The sequence below is a fragment of the Hemiscyllium ocellatum genome, chromosome 15, assembly GCF_020745735.1.
Source record: "Hemiscyllium ocellatum isolate sHemOce1 chromosome 15, sHemOce1.pat.X.cur, whole genome shotgun sequence".
NCBI lineage: Eukaryota > Metazoa > Chordata > Chondrichthyes > Orectolobiformes > Hemiscylliidae > Hemiscyllium > Hemiscyllium ocellatum.
In genome coordinates, this window is record NC_083415.1 from 69,572,712 (window position 1) to 69,592,817 (window position 20,106).

Consider the following 20,106-nt stretch of genomic DNA (forward strand, 5'->3'; position numbering starts at 1 on the left):
TCAATGGCATTCAGTGTGGTTCCATCCAGCCCACTCTGCTCCTGACCTCAATACTCCCTTTTTTTTCCAAATGCAGGCTAAAAAACTGAATTCCAGGGGCGAGGTAAGAGTTATTGCCCTTGACATCAAGGCCACATTTGGCAAATTATGGCATCAAGAATGCCAAACAAAATTCGAGTGGAAATAAGGAGAAAACTCCCTACTAGTTGGAGTCATACCTGACAAAAAAATGGTGGAGATTGTTGGAGGTCATTTTTTCTTAGCCAAACGACAGATCTCCAGGAGTTCCTGAGCGTAATGCCTTAAGCCCACCATCTTTAGCTGTTACACCAATGACTTTCCTCCAGCAGAAAAGTGGAAGTGATGGAGATGACCACAATAACTGCACTATGTTCAGCACCATTCAGGTCTCAGATACTGAAGCAGCCAATTACCAAATGCAGCAAGACCTGGATAACATCCGGGCTGGGACAGTTACCACTGACCAACACAGAACTGGAACGGCCATACAAATACTGTGGATACAAGAGCAGGTCTGAGGCTGGGAATTCTGCAGCAATTAACTCACCTAACTCAAAGCTTGTCCACCACAAGGTGCAAATTGGGAGTCTGTTGGAATACTCTTCAATTGTGCAGCTCCAACAACATTCAAGAGGATAGACACCCTGTAGGACCAAGCAGCCTTGGCCTGCTCCACACTACAAACATTCATTTCTTCCACCAATGCACAGCTGTATGAACATACATCCACCCACTGTTCTACAGTAACTCACCAAGGCTCCATTCTCTATTCCACAGAAAAACAAGGGCAGATGCATGGGAACAGCCCCCCACCTGCAAGTTCCCCACCTGCAAGTTCCCCTCATGTCTCTCACTATCTTGACTTGGAAGCATACTGGCAAGGTTTGTTGCTGTTGTCTCAAAAATTTTGGAACACTCTCTCTAACAGCACTGTGGGTGCATCTACACCATGGACTGCAGTGGCTGAAGGCAGCAACTTACACTAGCATCTAAAGGGCAATAAATTCTGCTCAGTGATGACCATGTCATGGGAATTAAGTTTAGAAATGGTTTAAATTATTAGGGACGGCACGGTGGCTCAGTGGTTAGCACTGCTGCCTCACAGCACCAGGGACCTAGGTTCAATTCCCACCTCGGGCAACTGTGTGTGGAGTTTGAACACTGTCCGTGTCTGCGTGGGTTTCCTCCCATAGTCCAAAGCTGTGCAGATTAGGTGAATTGGCCATACTAGATTGCCCATAGTGTTAGATGGATTAGTCAGGAGTAAATAAAGGGGGTGGGTTTCTCTTCGGAGGGTCGGTGTGGACTTGTTGGGCCGAAGGGCCTGTTTCCACACTATAGGTATCTAAACAGCTAAACATCTCTAAACATCAGCAAAAGAACCAGAGGGTTAAAAAAGTGAGATTGTGCACTTTCAGTCAGTGTAAAAGCAGATTTGACAGGAACTTTAAACATAGATAGTAATACATAAAAAGGATGAAGCTACAGAGTTGTAGGTGAAGGGTTATGAAGTGGTAAAAATTGGATGACATTTGCTGGATCATCTTGACATGTAAATTATGTTGACAACCATTACAAGGAACACACTTGTTTCAACAGGGGGGGGGAGAAGTCAGACAACCATTCACTATTTCATTTATCAGGGCAAAGCCATGGCTAACAAGAGTCAACTTGTTTGGTTTAAATTGTAACCAAATCCTGACTGTTTTGTCAATTAATATTAATGGATACATTCTCAGAGGCATACTTCTACCCATCAGACCCCATTTGCTAACCAATCAGCACTACCCGTGTCGTACAAATGGTTGTTTTCACTGCATATTGGTGTTCTTGCGAATTGTCCTGATGAATAGAAAATTGAAAACTTTAAGAAAATACATCCTCTCAATGCAGGGTGGCCTGTACCTGGTCAGAATAGAATGGCTCATGTCTGTTACAAAAAAATGGCCGATAAGTGGAAAACAGAATTGAACAGCAGGATTTAAAACAAAATGGCAGACAAGAAACTAAGCAAAACAGCCTGCTCTCAGAGTAAAACACATTGAAACAACCGAGCAAGCCACTCCAAGGACAGTAAAAAGGACGCAGCCTGTTCCCATGTGAAACAGTTTGTTAAGACCACCTAAAGTCCAATAAATGAGGAACTCCAGCCACATTAAAGGGTAATCGTCCCAGTAAATGAACAGACACCAGCTGCCAGATACAGGCCATTAACGCCTTATAACAGCTGAGGCTGCAACAGCTAAAGTTACCTTACAGTACTTTGTTTCTTGAAATAACTTAGAATATTAAGAAATAGGTTCTAGTAAAGGGTAGTTTTCAACATTAAAAATAGATATTAAAGGAAAGCATTTAATCCTAGTACAAAGTTAACTAGCTTTTGGAAAAGATTTATACGCTTGAACAAAATATATTGTTCACAGCCCATTAATCAAGTCTTGACAGTAGAAGTACTTCATTACTTTACACTATAGCAGAAATTACTACAAATCTTAAAGCAAATAAGTTAAACTAACTGTCTTTTGTATTTGTACACACAATTAGGATAGTGGGAAATAACAGGAGCAACCGAATTTGACAAAATAGAATACAATGTCTAATAATTCAAAGAGATAAGGCAGCCTGAGATAGATCTGAAGGAGTACTTTGGAATGTGAATGAATATGATGCATAGAAAGATCCCAAGGCAGAGAGATTACAGTGTCTGTTAAAAATTATGCGATCATGCAAACCCGAGATTGTCCATGCAATGCCCATCATTGACTAGCTGTTTCTCGCGATTGGATATACAAAGTAAGACAGACAAGCTTAGTGATCATATTATTTATGATTGTTAAAGTGTATAAAACACTGCTTTTTATTCTAAATTCAGAGCATGTCATCTTTCTTGACATTGATCAATTTTTCTCAGATCAGAAGATAAAGGGAAAAATTGATTTCTCATGTCAAGGCCAGATTCAGGGAAGATCTTTTGGCCCTCCCTCTGCATTAAGTGGTTTCTGCTTGAATAAAAATTTTCCACTGGCCAGAATCCAGCCTGCCTCCTGAGTCTCAATCTCAGCTGGAAGAAATGCTCCTACATTCAACAATGCTCAAGTTCCGTACGATCAAATAAACAACAGGGGCAATAGATTGAATGCTCTCCTGTGATTGGTCAGGTAATAGTGGTAGCTAGACAAGCTAAACATTAGTGGAGCAGAAAATCCTACAAAGTTGCAAGCTGGGCAGCTGGCGGCACTGCTATTTTCATAGGCAATCTATGCCCACCCATCACTGGAAAAGTATTTAAACCTAGATGTGAATCCAAATAGCTGTATAAAAGCAAATAGTTAAGTTTAAATGGGTAAACATTATGCCGTATTGTTTTAAAATCAAAAGTTACCAAGTGTGCTTCAGTGAAGTCCCAGTGATAACAGTATCGTTTAACTTGTGCCTATGCCATCCATCAGTAATCTGTCCCCTCCTATTTATTATTCTTTGCATACAGGATGGAAGTATAAATGTATCATTATACTGACCAGGAACTCCAGATTTGGCAATTGCTGCAGCTGCATGATCCTGAGTAGAAAAAATATTGCAGCTCGACCATTGGACCTGAAATGAGATCAAGACTTTAGTTACAATAACAATGTGGACTTCAATTTACATAAGTCAATAGCACATGACAAAGGAATAATCACTAATCGTCTGGTCACCAATACAGGATTCGATTAGCGATTTAAATATCCCAAACTGAAAGTCCTTCATGTCTCAGAAGGAAATTCCTCAGTATATGTATCTGAAGATCTATTTAACACCATGAATTGAACTGAATGTTTATACACTCTAATGACTAAAAGAAAATAAAGCACTGCTGAGACTTAGCAGGTCTGGCTAAATCTGTGGAGGTAGAAACAAAGTAACATTTTAAGTCCAACATGACTTATCCAGATTTCTAGTATCCACAATACTATTTTTGCTTGTAATTTGTTCTCAAACATTAAAAGGACACCCTGAAGGGATACAAGAGCAGAGGGACCTGGCAGGATAGGTACACAGAAAGGTGGCACGGCTGGTTGAGAAAGCAGTTAATGAAAGTAATTGGGATTCTGCACTCCATAAAGAAAATCAGAGTACAAAAGCACTGAAGTTACACTGGGCGTTTAGAAACACTGGGCGGGCCTCAACGTGACTACTTTATTCAAATTCAGGCATCAATCTTAACAAAAGCTGAAGGCACTGAAGAGAATACAGGAAATATTTACAAGGATGGCTTATGGACAAAAGAACAGAAGAAATAGGTGGTGACAATTTGGCCTGTTGAATCTATTCTGACATTCAGTACTGTTCTCTGGCTTCAACTCTGAAAAGGTTAGATCCATGTTTAGATTTAGAAGGCATTAAGAGCTTTGTGGAGAAAGCAGGAGCATGGCATATATATGGATCAGCTATGATCCCAATGAGTGGAAGAGCAGGTTTGAAGAGGCAAATGGCCTAAGCCTGCTCCTAGTTTCCATGGTTATGTGTTCTCCTTGGAGAGTAGATGGTTGAGGGGAGATTAGATAAAGGTCTTCAATTTCACAAATAAGTTGGATAGAGCTGATAGGGAGATGCTACTGTTTGTTAACAAAAGAATGCGAGGGCACAGATTTAAGGCAATGTGTTAACAAAGCAAGGGTGATCTGAGTAGCTTTCTCATACTAGTTGGAGTATGAAAACACCATGGAACAAGGTTCAAGTGAGGTATATGATAGAACTGGACAATTATTGGGATTGAAATGTGCAGAGATACAAGGAAAGGCAGGAGATGAGCTGCCATTCATGAAACTTAGCCTGAAATTTGTTCAGCAATGGAACACTAACTTTGAAATAGAGAATTCCATAGAATCCTAACACAATTGAAGAAATTTCTCTGTCTCAGTCCTAAATGATCAGCCCAAATCTGTGTTTCAGATTTCCTGAGCTGCAAACAATCTGTCAGCCCTTCAGAATCTTTTGTGTATCAACTGTATAGGACTATTCATTTTCTTAATTCCAAAAAACATGATAGGAGATTTCAGTTGCATGGATAGCTTGGACGGGTTGCTCTCCTTAGGGAAGGGAATGTGGAGAGGTAAACTAATAGGAGTATTCAAAATCATGACAGTTCTGGACAGCAGTACATGAAAAATGTTGCCATGTCCCTTCAATAAAGGATGGAGATGGATGGCCAGTCAATCTGTCATCTATCACTGGATTACAGAATTTTCTCATTATTGAGCTAATAATAGGACATTTATAAAATCATTAAACCATGTTGATTTTGATTGTGTGGAAGTAAAATTGTGCTTTATAAGTTAATTGGAGACCTTTCATGATATAAGCAGGGCGGATAAAGGTGAACCATCGTATGTAAGGTATTTCCAATAGACATTTGATAAAAATGCCACACAAAAGATCACTGGAGAAGATCAAAGCTCACGGCACTGTAAGTGATAGACTGGAACGGGTACAGCATTGACTAACAGTAAAGAAACAACTAGGATAAATGAGTTATTTTTGGACTGCCACAGGGATCAGCCTCAAATATCTAACTATATTAATGACTTGGATGGCAGGCAGACTTATTGCATTGTCAGCAAATTGAAGAGACCAGGTGCCCTGGTCCGCAAATCAAAAAAGTCAACACATATCACAATTAAAGCAAATGGAACATTAGCCTTTATTGCAAGAGGATGGAGTGCTTTGCATCGAAGGCAGGAAGAGTGCAATGTTGTTCTAGTTCCACTCATCTACAGATCACAGAACAAGTACATAACCCAACAATTTAGAGAACGAGAATAATGAACTTAAAAATAAGACATCAAAAGTAGTAAACTCAGGATTAGTCCCGATGCCACATGTTAACAAGATCAGGAATTGGAGAACAGATTGTAGCATGTTTGCTCTGGTCAGTGGGTGAGAGTTGTGAGGAGATGGCCACATGCAGAACCCAACTCCTAGCAAGATGGGAACATGTGCAGGGATACAAAAGTGAGGGTAACAAAGATGGAAATGAAAGATACAAAAGTAAAAAGCAAAAGTGGAGGGCACAGGAAACAATGGCTCTCAGCACGTATGGTTGGAGTACAAAAAAGTCCAAGAAAGTAAGTTTAAAATATACCTGAACATGATCATTTGCAATAAAATTGAATTAACACAAACAGTTGTGAAAACATACAATATAATCATGATTACAGAGACATAGATCCAGAGTGATCAAAGCTGGAAACTGAGTATCTGCAGGTATTAAATATTGCCTCATTCTCTTTACAAGTAATGAACAAAATAAAAATTAAACAAATATGAAGCAAGCTAGAAAATGTTGATAAGTGAGTGAGATATATCACCAAGCTTTTGGTGCTGCATTCTCTGAACTAAGTGTTAACTTCTTGTGATCTGGTTTGACTGCAGCTTTGTTCATTGGTTAAATGTTTTGTGTAATATTCGTATTTTCATTCCCTGGAGCTCGAGATCTGGGGACACTTTGAATTTAGCTTGCTTTTTGGGAATCCATGGTAATTTTGAAAGTGTAGTGTGCGCCTGTGTCAGTGTAGAACCTACTTGACAAAAGGATTAGTGTGGCCTGGAAGAACACAAAGTTTCAACAATAGAACATTACAGCAGTACAGGCCCTTCGGCCCTCGATGTTGCACCGACCTGTCATACCAATTTGAAAAGCCCATCTAACCTACACTATTCTATGTACGTCCATATGCTTGTTCAATGACGACTTAAATGTACTTAAAGTTGGCAAATCTACTGCCGGTGCAGGCAAAGCATTCCATACCCTCACTGCTGAGTAAAGAAACTACCTCTGACATCTGCCCTATATCTATCACCCCTCAATTTAAAGCTATGCCCCCTCGTGCTCGCCATCACCATTCTTGGAAAAAGGCTCTCCCTGTCCATCCTATCTAACCCTCTGATTATCTTATATGTCTCTATTAAGTCACCTCTCAACCTTCTTCTCTCCAACAAAACAGCCTCAAGTCACTCAGCCTTTTCTCATAAGACCTTCCTCCATACCAGGTAACATCCTAGTAAGCCTCCTCTGCACCCTTTCCAAAGCTGCCACATCCTTTTTAATAATGCGGTGACCTGAACTGTACATAGTACTCCAAGTGCGGCCGCACTAGTGTTTTGTGCAGCTGTAGCATAACCTCATGGTTCCGGAACTCGATCTCTCTATTAATAAAAGCCTTCTTAACAACCCTTGAAAATGTGTTGCTGGTTAAAGCACAGCAGGTTAGGCAGCATCCAAGGAATAGGAAATTCAACGTTTCGGGCATAAGCCCTTCATCAGGAATGAGGGGAGGGTGCCAGGCAGGCTAAGATAAAAGGTAGGGAGGAGGGACTTGGGGGAGGGGCGATGGAGATGTGATAGGTGGAAGGAGGACAAGGTGAGGGTGATAGGCCGGAGTGGGGTGGGGCGGAGAGGTTAGGAAGAAGATTGCAGGTTAGGAGGGCGGTGCTGAGTTGAGGGAAGCGACTGAGACAAGGTGGGGGGAGGGGAAATGAGGAAACTGGAGAAATCTGAGTTCATCCGTTGTGGTTGAAGGGTTCCCAGGTGGAAGATGAGGCGTTCTTCCTCCAACCATGTTGTTATGTTTTGCCGGTGGAGGAGTCCAAGGACCTGCATGTCCTCGGTGGAGTGGGAGGGAGAGTTAAAGTGTTGAGCCACGGGGTGGTTGGGTTGGTTGGTCCGGGCGTCCGAGGTGTTCTCTGAAGCGTTCCGCAAGTAAACGGCCCGTCTCCCCAATGTAGAGGCGGCCACATCGGGTGCAGCGGATGCAATAGATGATGTGTGTGGAGGTACAGGTGAACTTGTGGCGGATATGGAAGGATCCCTTGGGGCCTTGGAGGGAAGTGAGGGAGGAGGTGTGGGCGCAAGTTTTACATTTCCTGCGGTTGCAGGGAAGGTGCCGGGAGTGGAGGTTGGGTTGGTGGGGGCTGTGGACCTGAGGAGGGAGTCACGAAGGGAGTGGTCTTTACGGAACGCTGATAGGGGAGGGGAGGGAAATATATCCCTGGTGGTGGGGTCCGTTTGGAGGTGGCGGAAATGACGGCGGATGATACGCTGTATACGGAGGTTGGTGGGGTGGTAGGTGAGAATCAGTGGGGTTCTGTCTTGGTGGCGGTTGGAGGAGTGGGGCTCAAGGGCGGAGGAGCGGGAAGTGGAGGAGATGCGGTGGAGGGCATCGTCGATCACGTTTGGGGGGAATCTGCGGTCCTTGAAGAAGGAGGCCATCTGGGCTGTGCGGTGTTGGAACTTGTCCTCCTGGGAGCAGATGCGGCGGAGGTGAAGGAATTGTCAGCGTATCATCCGCCGTCATTTCCGCCACCTCCAAACGGACCCCACCACCAGGGATATATTTCCCTCCCCTCCCCTATCAGCATTCTGCAAAGACCACTCCCTTCGTGACTCCCTCCTCAGGTCCACAGCCCCCACCAACCCAACCTCCACTCCCGGCACCTTCCCTGCAACCGCAGGAAATGTAAAACTTGCGCCCACACCACCTCCCTCACTTCCCTCCAAGGCCCCAAGGGATCCTTCCATATCCGCCACAAGTTCACCTGTACCTCCACACACATCATCTATTGCATCCGCTGCACCCGATGTGGCCTCCTCTACATTGGGAGACAGGCCGCTTACTTGCGGAACGCTTCAGAGAACACCTCAGGGACGCCCGGACCAACCAACCCAACCACCCCGTGGCTCAACACTAACTCTCCCTCCCACTCCACCGAGGACGTGCAGGTCCTTGGACTCCTCCACCGGCAAAATATAACAACATGACGGTTGAAGGAAGAGCGCCTCATCTTCCGCCTGGAAACCCTCCAACCACAAGGGATGAACTCAGATTTCTCCAGTTTCCTCATTTCCCCTCCCCCCATCTTGTCTCAGTCGGTTCCCTCAACTCAGCACCGCCCTCCTAACCTGCAATCTTCTTCCTAACCTCTCCGCCCCCCCCCCCCCCAACCCACTCCGGCCTATCACCCTCACCGTGACCTCCTTCCACCTATCACATCTCCATCGCCCCTCCCCCAAGTCCCTCCTCCCTACCTTTTATCTTAGCCTGCCTGGCACCCTCTCCTCATTCCTGATGAAGGGCTTATGCCCGAAACGTTGAATTTCCTATTCCTTGGATGCTGCCTAACCTGCTGTGCTTTAACCAGCAACACATTTTCAACTGTGATCTCCAGCATCTGCAGACCTCACTTTTTACCTTAACAACCCTGTCAACCTGGATGGCAACTTTCAAGGATCTCTGTACCTGGACACAGATCTCTCTGCTCATCTACACAACCAAGAATCTTGCCATTAGCCCAGTACTTTGCATTCCAGTTACTCCGAACAAAGTGAATCACCTCACACTTGTCCGCATTAAACTCCATTTGCCACCTCTCAGCCCAGCTCTGCAGCTTATCTATGTCTCTAAACTACAAACATCCTTTGTCACTATCCACAACTCCTCCGACCTTAGTGCCGTCTGCAAATTTACTAACCCACCCTTCTACATCCTCATCCAGGTCGTTTATAAGACACAAACATAATCCATCGAGAAACTGACTTTAAAACAGTAATAGTCAGCTGGAATGAAAAGGCCCAAAATGATGACATACAGATACCTCAAAAAAGAGGAAGCATAAGCTGAAGGTAAAGTCTGAAGAACACACATTTGTTAGGGCTGCGTTGTTTGAGACCGTGGACAATGCAACTGAGGGGGTATTTGCACATGGAGGTAGTTACCACTCAGGTGACGTAGTGCAATGATAACCTCTCTCTCAATGTCAACAAAATTAAAGAACTGATCATTAACTTTAGAAAGAAAGGAGAATACACCTCCCTTTATATCAATGGAGCAGAGGTTGAGAACATCAAATTCCTGGGGCTAAATGACCAAAGCCTCTCCTGGACTTATTTCTCTTCTTCCTCAGGCAGCTCAGGAAATTTGCTCACTAAGTTGGTAGGTTCGTTCTCAGACATTTCGTAACCATTTCTAAGTTCAATGAAATGGAGGTATGCTGTTGACTTGGATAATTTACACTCTTGTGGTGTGGATACGTTTGTGGAGCTGGGAAGCTGATTTGCAAATGTTTTGTCCCCTGTCTAGGTGACATATTCAGTGCTTTGGTGCATCCTGTGATGCACTGCTTTGTTGCCACTTCTGGAATTTTTGTTTCTGTTTCAGCTGCTTCCAGTTGCCAGTTTCAGTTGCTCATTGTAGTGACCGGTATATTGGGTCCCAGTCAACGTGCTTGTTGATAAGAGTCCGTGGATGAGTACCATGCTTCTAGGAATTCTCGGTCTGCCCTCGGTTTGGCTTGTCCTGTGATAGTTTTGCCCCAGTTGAACTGGTGGTCAGTCATCTATGTACGGCTACTAGGCACAGTTGGTCGCAGCGTTTAGTGGCTACTTCAGGGATGTGAATTGTTAGTTGCCTGCCTGTTTACCCTATCTAATATTTCATACAGTCTTTTCACGGAATCTTGTAAATTATATTCGTCTTGCACATGACGGATATCAGGTCTTTTGCCCTGGTGAGTTGCTAAGTGCAGCTGTCGGTTTATGGGCTGTCATGAATCCCAGGGATCGGAGAAGTCTGGTTGTCAGTTTCAAGATGGTTTTTATGTAAGGTAGCATGGCTAGGGAGTTAATTCTCGGCATGTCCTCGTCACGTCGTTTGTCTGTTAGGTGAATATACCCACAAGCACAAAAACCAGCAGCTAAGCTACAAATCTTTAGACAAACCTTGAATTTACACTTTATATTAAGACTTTTTGGACATTCAATTTATTCTGACAATACCTCTGCGCCAAGTGCTGTCAAGGTTTCAATTAATACAGCAGACTGAAGAGTCATATGGAGGCAGCCTGCGATCCGGGCTCCTTTCAATGGTTTAGAAGCCCCATGTATCTTCCTCATCATCAACAAACCAGGCATCTCATTCTCTGCAATCTCAATCGCCTTACGACCCCAATCGGCCAAAGTGATGTCAGCTATAATGCAGAGAAACAAGGTTCAGACAAAATCAACATGTACAGACAAATTGGCAATCCTGAGAACCAAACTAATGCCAGAGGGACACTAGTTCAAATCACAAAATGACAGTTGGTAAATTCAAAACTTACATTAACAGATCTGGAAGTGAAAGCCGGTTTCAATAATGTCATAAACCATTAATTGTGGAAAATCCCATCAGGTTGACTGACATCTGAAAGGACAGGAAATCTGACAGCTTTACCTAATCTAGCCTACATTCTGGTCCATGGAAATGTGGTGCACTCAAATAGCCTAGCAAGTCAGTCACTCAGTCATACAAAGCTGCTACAGTATGGTCAAATAATTAAAACTGATCACTTGATATTGACAGGGAAACAAAATAACGAGACTATACTCCTGTCCCACTCTGATTACAGGTTAGTGATAGTGAAGGCCCCCATCAACCTAATCTTAGAATTTCCATCATTCCCTGATTCATTATGAGCTCTCTTGTACCTGTCATAACAGACTGCAGCTTTCCCATCACAATGTAACTGGTAGGTGGCCAACACAGCAAAATCCAACCCTTTACTTTCCCTCCAGTATCTATCAAATGACAGCTGGATCCAGGCGATAGTCTTTAGCTCCAGACCTTACCACGCCCTGTCCCAGATATCTCGTTCGTTACTCAAACCAATCAACAGCATGCACAGAACCAGTGTGATGTGGAGGAGCTGCTCCTCACCATTTTCTTCCATTCTATTTACAATTAGTTCCAGTTTTCAAGAGATAAAGAACAGAATTAAAGACCAGTGAATCGCTCAACAGTAGGGAAATTGAGGAAAATTCAGAAGGACAGAATTAATCTCCTCTGAGTTACATGGTTTGATCAGGGATAGCAGGCATTACTTCATGTATCAGTCCTGTCATCCCAGGAATCAATTAGGTAAACCATCGCTCCATTCCCTCTTCAGATAAGGAGACAAAAACTGCGCATACATTAAGTGGGTCTCACTATGGCCCTGCACAATTTCAACAAGACATCCTTATTCCTGACATTCAAATAAAAACCTGTCACCCTATTTTTGTCACCATTTATTCACATTATACTGCATCCACCGTGCACTTGCGCGCACACAGCCTGTGAGAATCACATTACAACATCTCTGCATCTTTCTCATAGTTCATCCTTTCACACAGATATTATTTTTAGTATATTACATTTAGTACCCTCATCTAAATCATTAACACAGGTGTCCTAGCATTGATCCCTGTTGTACCACACTAGTCAGTCCCTCTTGCCTGCTCCACCATTCAATAAAATCACAGCTAATCTAAATTTCCTCACGTCCACTTTACTGCCCTTTCCCCAAAAACCTTGATTCCTTTCTAATCAAGGATCTAATTATCTCAGCCATAAATATACACATGAACTCTGACCCCCACAGCTTTCTGTGGCGAGGAGATCCAAAAACACAACCCTCAAAACAAATTCTTCACCTCAGTCTTAAATTCTGAGATGATGCCTCTAGTGTCAAATGGAGAGGAAACATCCTCTCAGCACTTAGCATGTCAAGCCCCTTAGGAATTCAATGCTTCAATTACATGATTTCTCATTCTTCTAAATTGCAATGAGCAGATTCCCAAATTGTTTTAACCTTTGCTGACAAGATCATTCCTCTTTAACAGGTATGATTCACTGCCTCTGATGGAATAATACCTTTCTTTAAATTTTCTAAGGCAAGGACCTAATTGTATTATCACTGGACTGTTAATCCAGAGGCCCAGATAAATCTTTGGGTACTAGAGTTCAAATCTCACCTTGACAGATGGCAGATTGCAAAATTCAACAATTATCTGGAATGAACAGTCTACTGATGGCCATGAATCCATTGTCAATTGTTGAAAAAACCCATCTATTTCTCTTTTGGGAAGGAATCTGCCATCGTTACCTGGTCTGGCCTACATGCAACAAGACCCACAGCAATGTGGTTGATTCTTAACTGCCTTGTGAGCAATAAATGCTGACCTAGTCAGCAATGTCGCCATCATGAAAAGGGGACCAAAACTGCTCACTGCACTGCAGCCCCTTGTCAGCTGTAACAACATTTCTCTATTCATAGTCCAACCCCAATGAAATAAGTGTCATCATTCAGTTAGCCTTCCCGATCACCAGCAGTACCTGTGTGCTATAATTTTTGTTGCTCATTCTATGCTTCACACACAAATAACCCATATTCTTTTGTGTTGCAGCTTTCTGCAGTTTCCCTCCATTTAATATTATTATTTTGTTCTCTTCCAAAATTAAGAAATTCAAACTTTCCCACGATACTCTTGAAGATCTGAACTCCTGGGGATGAGGTGGGTGGGTGTGCGTGTCAGTTCCGCAGTCAGTCAATAAACGCACCTATAAATGACTTTCTCAATCACATAAACAAATCGCTTATTCTTTGATACAGCCAGATTGGTAGACTCTGATCAGCCCGGAAGTAGGAGTACTCCTAGACCACCAAAAGAACCCGATGACCTACAGAGTTTGCATAGGGTTTATATACATTGTTCATAGTCAGGCATGGAGTATGATCGCATTGTAACAACCAATCAAATCGTGCAAGACCTGCATGCATTTTTGCCTTAGCTTAGACGATTTCTTGTAAATAATCTTTCTTAGAATCGCCTTTGTCCTGCTTTGTGGTTAAACCATTAGATCTGCAATTAATCGGATCTACATCAGTCTGTGGTTTCTTGTTTCAGTGCTATTTAACAATGCAGAAGCCATTTTGTACAGCTCCTTCAGCCATCCACATCCTCACTATTTGCCAACTTCTTGTTCCTTTACTAAACCTATTAAAATCACTCTAGATTCTTCTTGCAACTTGCCTTTGCACCCATGCCACCTGGAAATTTGAAACACATTTATTGCCCACAGAGCAATTATGATAGTACATTTGCTTCCTTTCTCCAAGTCATTTATATATATTGTAAACTGTTGTGGTCACAGATTGCCAACCTGAAAAAGAACTTCTCATCACTTGCTGTAACCTGACCATTTCTACATCCGGCGAATGTACGTCCTTCAACCATGGGCTCTTACAACTTAACCTTTTGTGAGGTACCTTATCGAATGTCTTCTGTAAGTCCAAATACCAAATATCCAGTGGTTCCTCATTAGCCACTCTTGCCAAGACTTCCTTGAAACACAAATTAGTCAGACAACTTCCCTGTCATGAAGGCATGCTGACTCTGCTTGATTAGATTATGACTTTCCAAATATACTGTTTTTACTGCCTTAATCATTGATTCAAATACTTTTCCAACAATAGATGCTAGACCAATCAGCATATCGTCACTCACTTATGCCTTCCTCATTTTTTGAATAGGAGTGTCACTGACAGTTTTCCTTCAGTACTTTTCCAGAGTCCACAGATATTTGGAAAATTACAAGCAATACATCCACGTTCTCTGTATCTACTTCTTTTAGCACTGTCTTTTCACTTGTTATGCTACTTTGAGGTGCAATCATCAGGGCCAGGGAACTTTACCATTCGCCGTATCTGTTTGTCAATTACTATTTCTCTAGTGATGTTGGCACTCAATTTCTCCCCACACCCCCATGTTTAGTATTAATGGAATATTTGAAGCATCTTCCACTGTAAATATTGTTGCAAAATATCTGTTGAATTCTTCATTTCCTTGCTCCCCATTACTACCTTCCCAGACTAATTTCTCAGGAGAGGATGTTCACTTTGGCCTCTCTTCCTTTTTATATATTTAAAAGAGGTCTTATTGTCAGTTTTTATATTCCTCATTAGTGACCTTTTTTCCTACCTATATAATCTTAGTGGTCCTCCTTTGCTACATTCTGAATTTATCCCAGTCTTTAGGGCTACCACTGATTTTGGCCTTTTAAAAATTTTATACTCTCCTTAACTTCCTTGGTTACTTTATTCCTTTCAGAATCTTTCTTCCTTACCAGGATATATTTTTGTTGAGTCAAGAATTACCTACTTAAATGCCTGCTACTACTTGTTTACCATCTTTCCTGCTAATCTACCTGTCAAGTCTACTTTAGCTAACTCAAACAACAGGGTTCCTGTAACTTCCCCAATATTGACAATGATAAGGACTTCAGAGTTCAGGACCAGCATGTCTCTGTGAGGATGAAAGATAAAGACGGTAAGGTTTAGGAACCCTAGATGACAGGAGATTTGAAAAAGAAAAAAAGATGCATATTTAAGATATAGCAAAACCGAAATCAGAGAAGGTCCTTGAGGCATGTAAGAAAGCAGAAAAGAAGTTACATAAGGAATTAGGAGGGCTAAAGTGGGCCATGAGATGCCCTTGGCAAGTTGTATTAAGGAAACTCCCATGGTATTTCATACATATATTAGGAGCAAGAGTGTAACCACGAAGAGGATAGGTCCACTCAAGGACAAAGAAGGGAATGCATGCACGGAGGCAGAGGGAATGCATGAGGTCCTCAGTGAGTACTTTGCATTTGTATTCAACAAGAAAACATTGATGGTGGTAAGATAAGGGAGGGACAAGCTCAATTCTAAGGCATGCTGATATTAAGGTGGGTGGCAGTGTTGGGAGCCTTGAAAAACATTAAATTAGATAAATTCCTACGGTCTGATGGGATCTACCACAGGGTACTGAGGTGGGCAAGGGAGGAGATTGCTGGGGCCTTGACAGAGATATTTATATCCTCTTAAGCCACAGGTTAAGGTCCCAGAAGACTAGAGAATTGTTAATGCTGTTCCTTTATTTAAGGAGGGCAACAGGGTAATCCAGAAGAATACAGATGAATAAACCTTAAATCAATACGCACAGGCCATTCCATGCATTGAGTCTACACCGATCCTCTGAGGAGCAACTCACTCAGATCCAACCCCCTCCACCCTATTCCCAGATTCACCAAGGCTAACCTACCTAATCTGCAAATGCCTGGGCTCTATGAGCGATTCAGCACATCCAATTCACCTAACCTGCACATCTTTGGACTATGGGAAGAAACTGGAGAATCTGGCAAAAACTCACATAGGCAGTGGGAGAGTGTGCGCAAATTACAGTCAGCCATACAGCATGGCAACAGATGGCTTTGTGCAGAGGAGGCCTCGTCTCTCAAATTTGAATAGGTTTTTTTTGAAGAAGCGACAAAGACGATTCATAAGAATAGGGCAGTGGACTCTAACAAAGTATTTGACAAAACGCATGGTAGGGAGTTCAGAAGATTAGGTCACGTGGGACCCATGGTGAGTTGGAAAGTTGGATACAAAGTTGACTTGGTCAAAGAAGACAGAGGGTTATTATTTGACTGGAGGTTATGACCAGTGCTGTTCTTCAAGGATCAGTGCTGAGACCAATTTGGATGAAACTGCAAGTAATCTGATTTGTAAGCTTGCAGACTTCATGAAAACTGGACGAGTTATGGATAGTGAAGGAGGTTGTCAAAGGATACAGCAGGATAGCGATCAGTTGGGAAGAAGGGTGGAAAAATGACAGGTGGAATTATATCCAGACTAGTGAGGGACTGAGCATTCTGAAAGGTCTGATGAAAAAGAAAAGTAAACAGTAAATGGCAGAATCATTAGGAGCATTGATATACAGAGGAATCTTGGGGTACAAGTCCCTAGTTCCCTGAAAGTGACCAGTGCATAAAGAGGTAAAGAAGGCACAAACACGCTTGCCCACATCAGTTGGGAAACGGAATATAAAAGGTGGCAAGTCATGTTGCAACCGTAGAAACTTCATTTAGGCCACACTTGGAGGATTGTGTGCAGTTCAGGTCACCACACAAAGACATGGAGCCTTTGGAGGGTGCAAAATAGGCTTACCAGAATGTTGCACGGATTGGAGAGCACTAGCTATGAGGAGTGGTTGGACAAACTTGGATTGTTAGATCATTGAAGGCTGAGAGGTGGCCTCAGTATCGAAAATTCTGAGGTATGGATAGGATGGTTAGAGTCTTTTCCCCTCCCACAGTAGAAATAGTGGGGGGCATAAGTTTAAGACGAGAGGGAGAAGTTAAACAGATGTGTGAGAAAATTTCCAACCCCTGGCACAGTGCAGTAAGGACCTGGAATGTGCTGCCAAGGGAAGTGGTATAAGTAGATACGATAGCAGTGTCTAAGGGGCATTCAGACAGACTCGTGAATAAGAGGAGATTGGAGGGATAAGGATCATGTCCAGGCAGATGTGATTAGTCAAGAATGGCATCATGATCAGCACATAGACTGTGGGATGAAGGGTCTATTCTTGTGTTGTACTTTTCTTTGTTCAATCATTATTTCATTGTACTTCCCTTTAAGTTAAACAGCTGTTGCTGTTACAAGTTCCTCATTCTCGAACTGAATGTTAGATTCTATGTTACAATCACTTGGTGTAGACCATGTAGTCACAGAAAAATGCTTTCTGTCCACCCTTTTAAGAATTTTCTAAGTCTTAAGAGATTACCTCATTCTGTTCTGCTAAACTCCAGAGAATGCAGGCTCAGACACCTCAATGGTTTCTCATGTGTCATGCTTCATTAGACAGCACATGGAAAACCAACCCGCACTATTCCCATAGTCACCACTAGAGATAAATAGTTTATTTAAAAAAGTACAATTCCCAAATTTAATTTTAGATCCAGGTTGAAAGAAAGCACAGACCAAGATCCCTTGCTTAACGAAAATTTCTACTTAACAAAAGCTATGGAAAAAAGTTCATTGAATACAAAGATAAATAAATGTTTAGACTCTAAAGGCATTTAGAGGTATAGAGAGAAAACAGGAATATGACGTTGAGCTAGAGAACCAGCCACGATCATGCTGAATAGCAGAGCAGCCTCAAAGGGCAACCAGGTTTCCTCCGGATGCTCTAGCTTACTCCCACAATTCAAAGATGTGCAGGTTAGGTGAATTGGCCATGCTAAATTTCAGGGATGTGTAGGTTAGGTGCATTAGCCAACAGTAAATATGGATAATAGGGTAGGGGAATTAGTCTGGCTGGGTTACTCTTCGGAGGGTTGGTGTGGACTTGTTGGGCTGAAGGGCCTGTTTTCACACCATAGGGATTCTATGATTTTTAATTGCCAAGACATTTCATATATTGGCTAATATCTTTATTTGATCTAACAATTTTACAGAGAATAGCTTGGAAGCACCGAACTTGAGTGAGAGAGAGATTGCCACAGCTCTTTCTTGCAATCAAAAAGACAAATGTAAGAATGGCAAATTTAAAACAATTGTAAATTATATTCCAGAAGAACTTCTTTAGCAAGGGTGCAGAAAAGATTTACAAAAGAGGTTGGTGGGGTTGGAAAGTTGGAGCATTATAGACGCACTAAATAGACTGGAGATATTTTCCCCAGCACATTGGATGCTGATGGGTCATCTTAGAGATCTATAAACTCATGAGGGGAATGGACAAGGTCTTTTTTCCAGGGTTGGGGAATCCAAATCTGGAGGGCATAGATTTAATGAGGGGAAAGATATAAAAGTGATCTAAAGAGTTGCCGGAGGATGTGGAGGAGACTGGTGAATTACAACATTTAGAATAGAATAAAATCCCTACAGTGTGGAAACAAGCCTTTCAGCCCAACAAGTCCACATCGACCCTCCGAAGAACCCATCCAGACCCATTACCTTATTACTTGACATATACTGCTGACTAATACGCCTAACCTACACACTCCTGAACACTATGGGCAATTTAGCATGGCCAATTCCAACCCTAACCCGCACATCTTTGGATTGTGGGAAGAAACTGGAGCACCTGGAGGAAACCCACGCAGACACGGGGAGAACGTGCAAACTCCACACAGTCGGCAGAGCCTGGAATCGAACCCGGGTCCATGTGCTTTGAGGCAACAGTGCTAATCACCGAGCCACCATCCATTCATAGGTGCATGAATAGGAAGGGTTTAGAAGGGATATGGGCCAAATGCTGGCAAATGGACTGGATTAATTTAGATTACATGGTCAGCCTGGATGAATTCGACCAGTCAATTTCCATGCTGCACAATTCTACGGCTACGTCGACTGATCGGTCAAGGCATTACGATAGGAAAAAGGAACAAGGATTGTAGGCTTTTGATTAATTATAAAAAGCTACAAGTTTTAAATGTATTCCTTTAGTTTATACGGAATAGATTAGTGTCGCTTCTAACAAACATAAATGAGTCATGTTACTATCGTGGCTGATTGTCAAAGCTATTAGGAGGGTCGAGATTGTTCAGAAAGTACTGCTCAGTGGCAGAATTGCACTGAACAATATTCATTTCATTTTGGATTGTGCAAGAGTGGATGGGTTAAATACAATCTGTACAACCTGTACTCTGCCTATTAATGATTAATGGTTTTAGACATTGTCCTCACTGGCTCTGCTCTCTGCACAAATTCATACTGCCAGACATCGAGCTGGTGATTAGATTATGTCACACCTGTGCAGGAGGCCTCTGCTCAAGGCCACATCCAAACATTTAACAGATGTCACTGTTTCTAACCAAGTTAAATCTGATGCTACTCATGACAATAGCACAGATTCTGACATGAACCCATCTTACACTTAGTAGCTGACACACAAATATACTGATTTAGAAGACAATCACCCAAGACTTCTTGCACAAACAAGGCTGCAACAAATGGAGTGTAAGGTACACAAAATTACATATACAAAACAAAAGACTGACGCACGCAGCAAAATACCAATCATTCCCTCCCGACAAAATCACTGTCTCTCCCTCGACGCAGCTCCAACATTCCCTCACACTCCTCTACCCCACATTCATTTTCCTTCCATGTCTTCTCACCCAAACGTGCCCACCCCCGTCCACATACCTTCTCCCTCCATCCCTCGCCCCACATTACCTCTCCCTCCCCAACCTACAACCCCACCCAACCACACCCACAACCACATCCAATGGCCCGCACCACATCAACCCCCCTCCAGCCATACCCCCATCTCTCTCCCCAATCCCACCCCCTCTATCACCCCCCCATTCCCTCCCCACTCTCTTCCACCCCATTCCCGCTCCCTGCTCACTACTGCCCTATTCCATTCCCTCCCCTCTTGCCCTCCCCACCGTTTCCCTCCCCTCTCTTCCCCTGCTCTCCCCC

General features: G+C 42.8%; 1 protein-coding gene across 1 annotated transcript in view; it reads right to left on the reverse strand.

Moving 5' to 3' along the window:
- The window catches only part of ahcy (adenosylhomocysteinase), a 110,604-nt gene that overhangs the window by 90,108 nt on the left and 390 nt on the right, over positions 1-20,106 (reverse strand). The window contains exons 2-3 of the mRNA XM_060836607.1: positions 10,832-11,022; positions 3,540-3,615 (exon numbers count right to left, since the gene is read on the reverse strand). Coding sequence (XP_060692590.1) covers positions 3,540-3,615; positions 10,832-11,022 — 267 coding nt within the window. The remainder of the gene's footprint in view (positions 1-3,539; positions 3,616-10,831; positions 11,023-20,106) is intronic.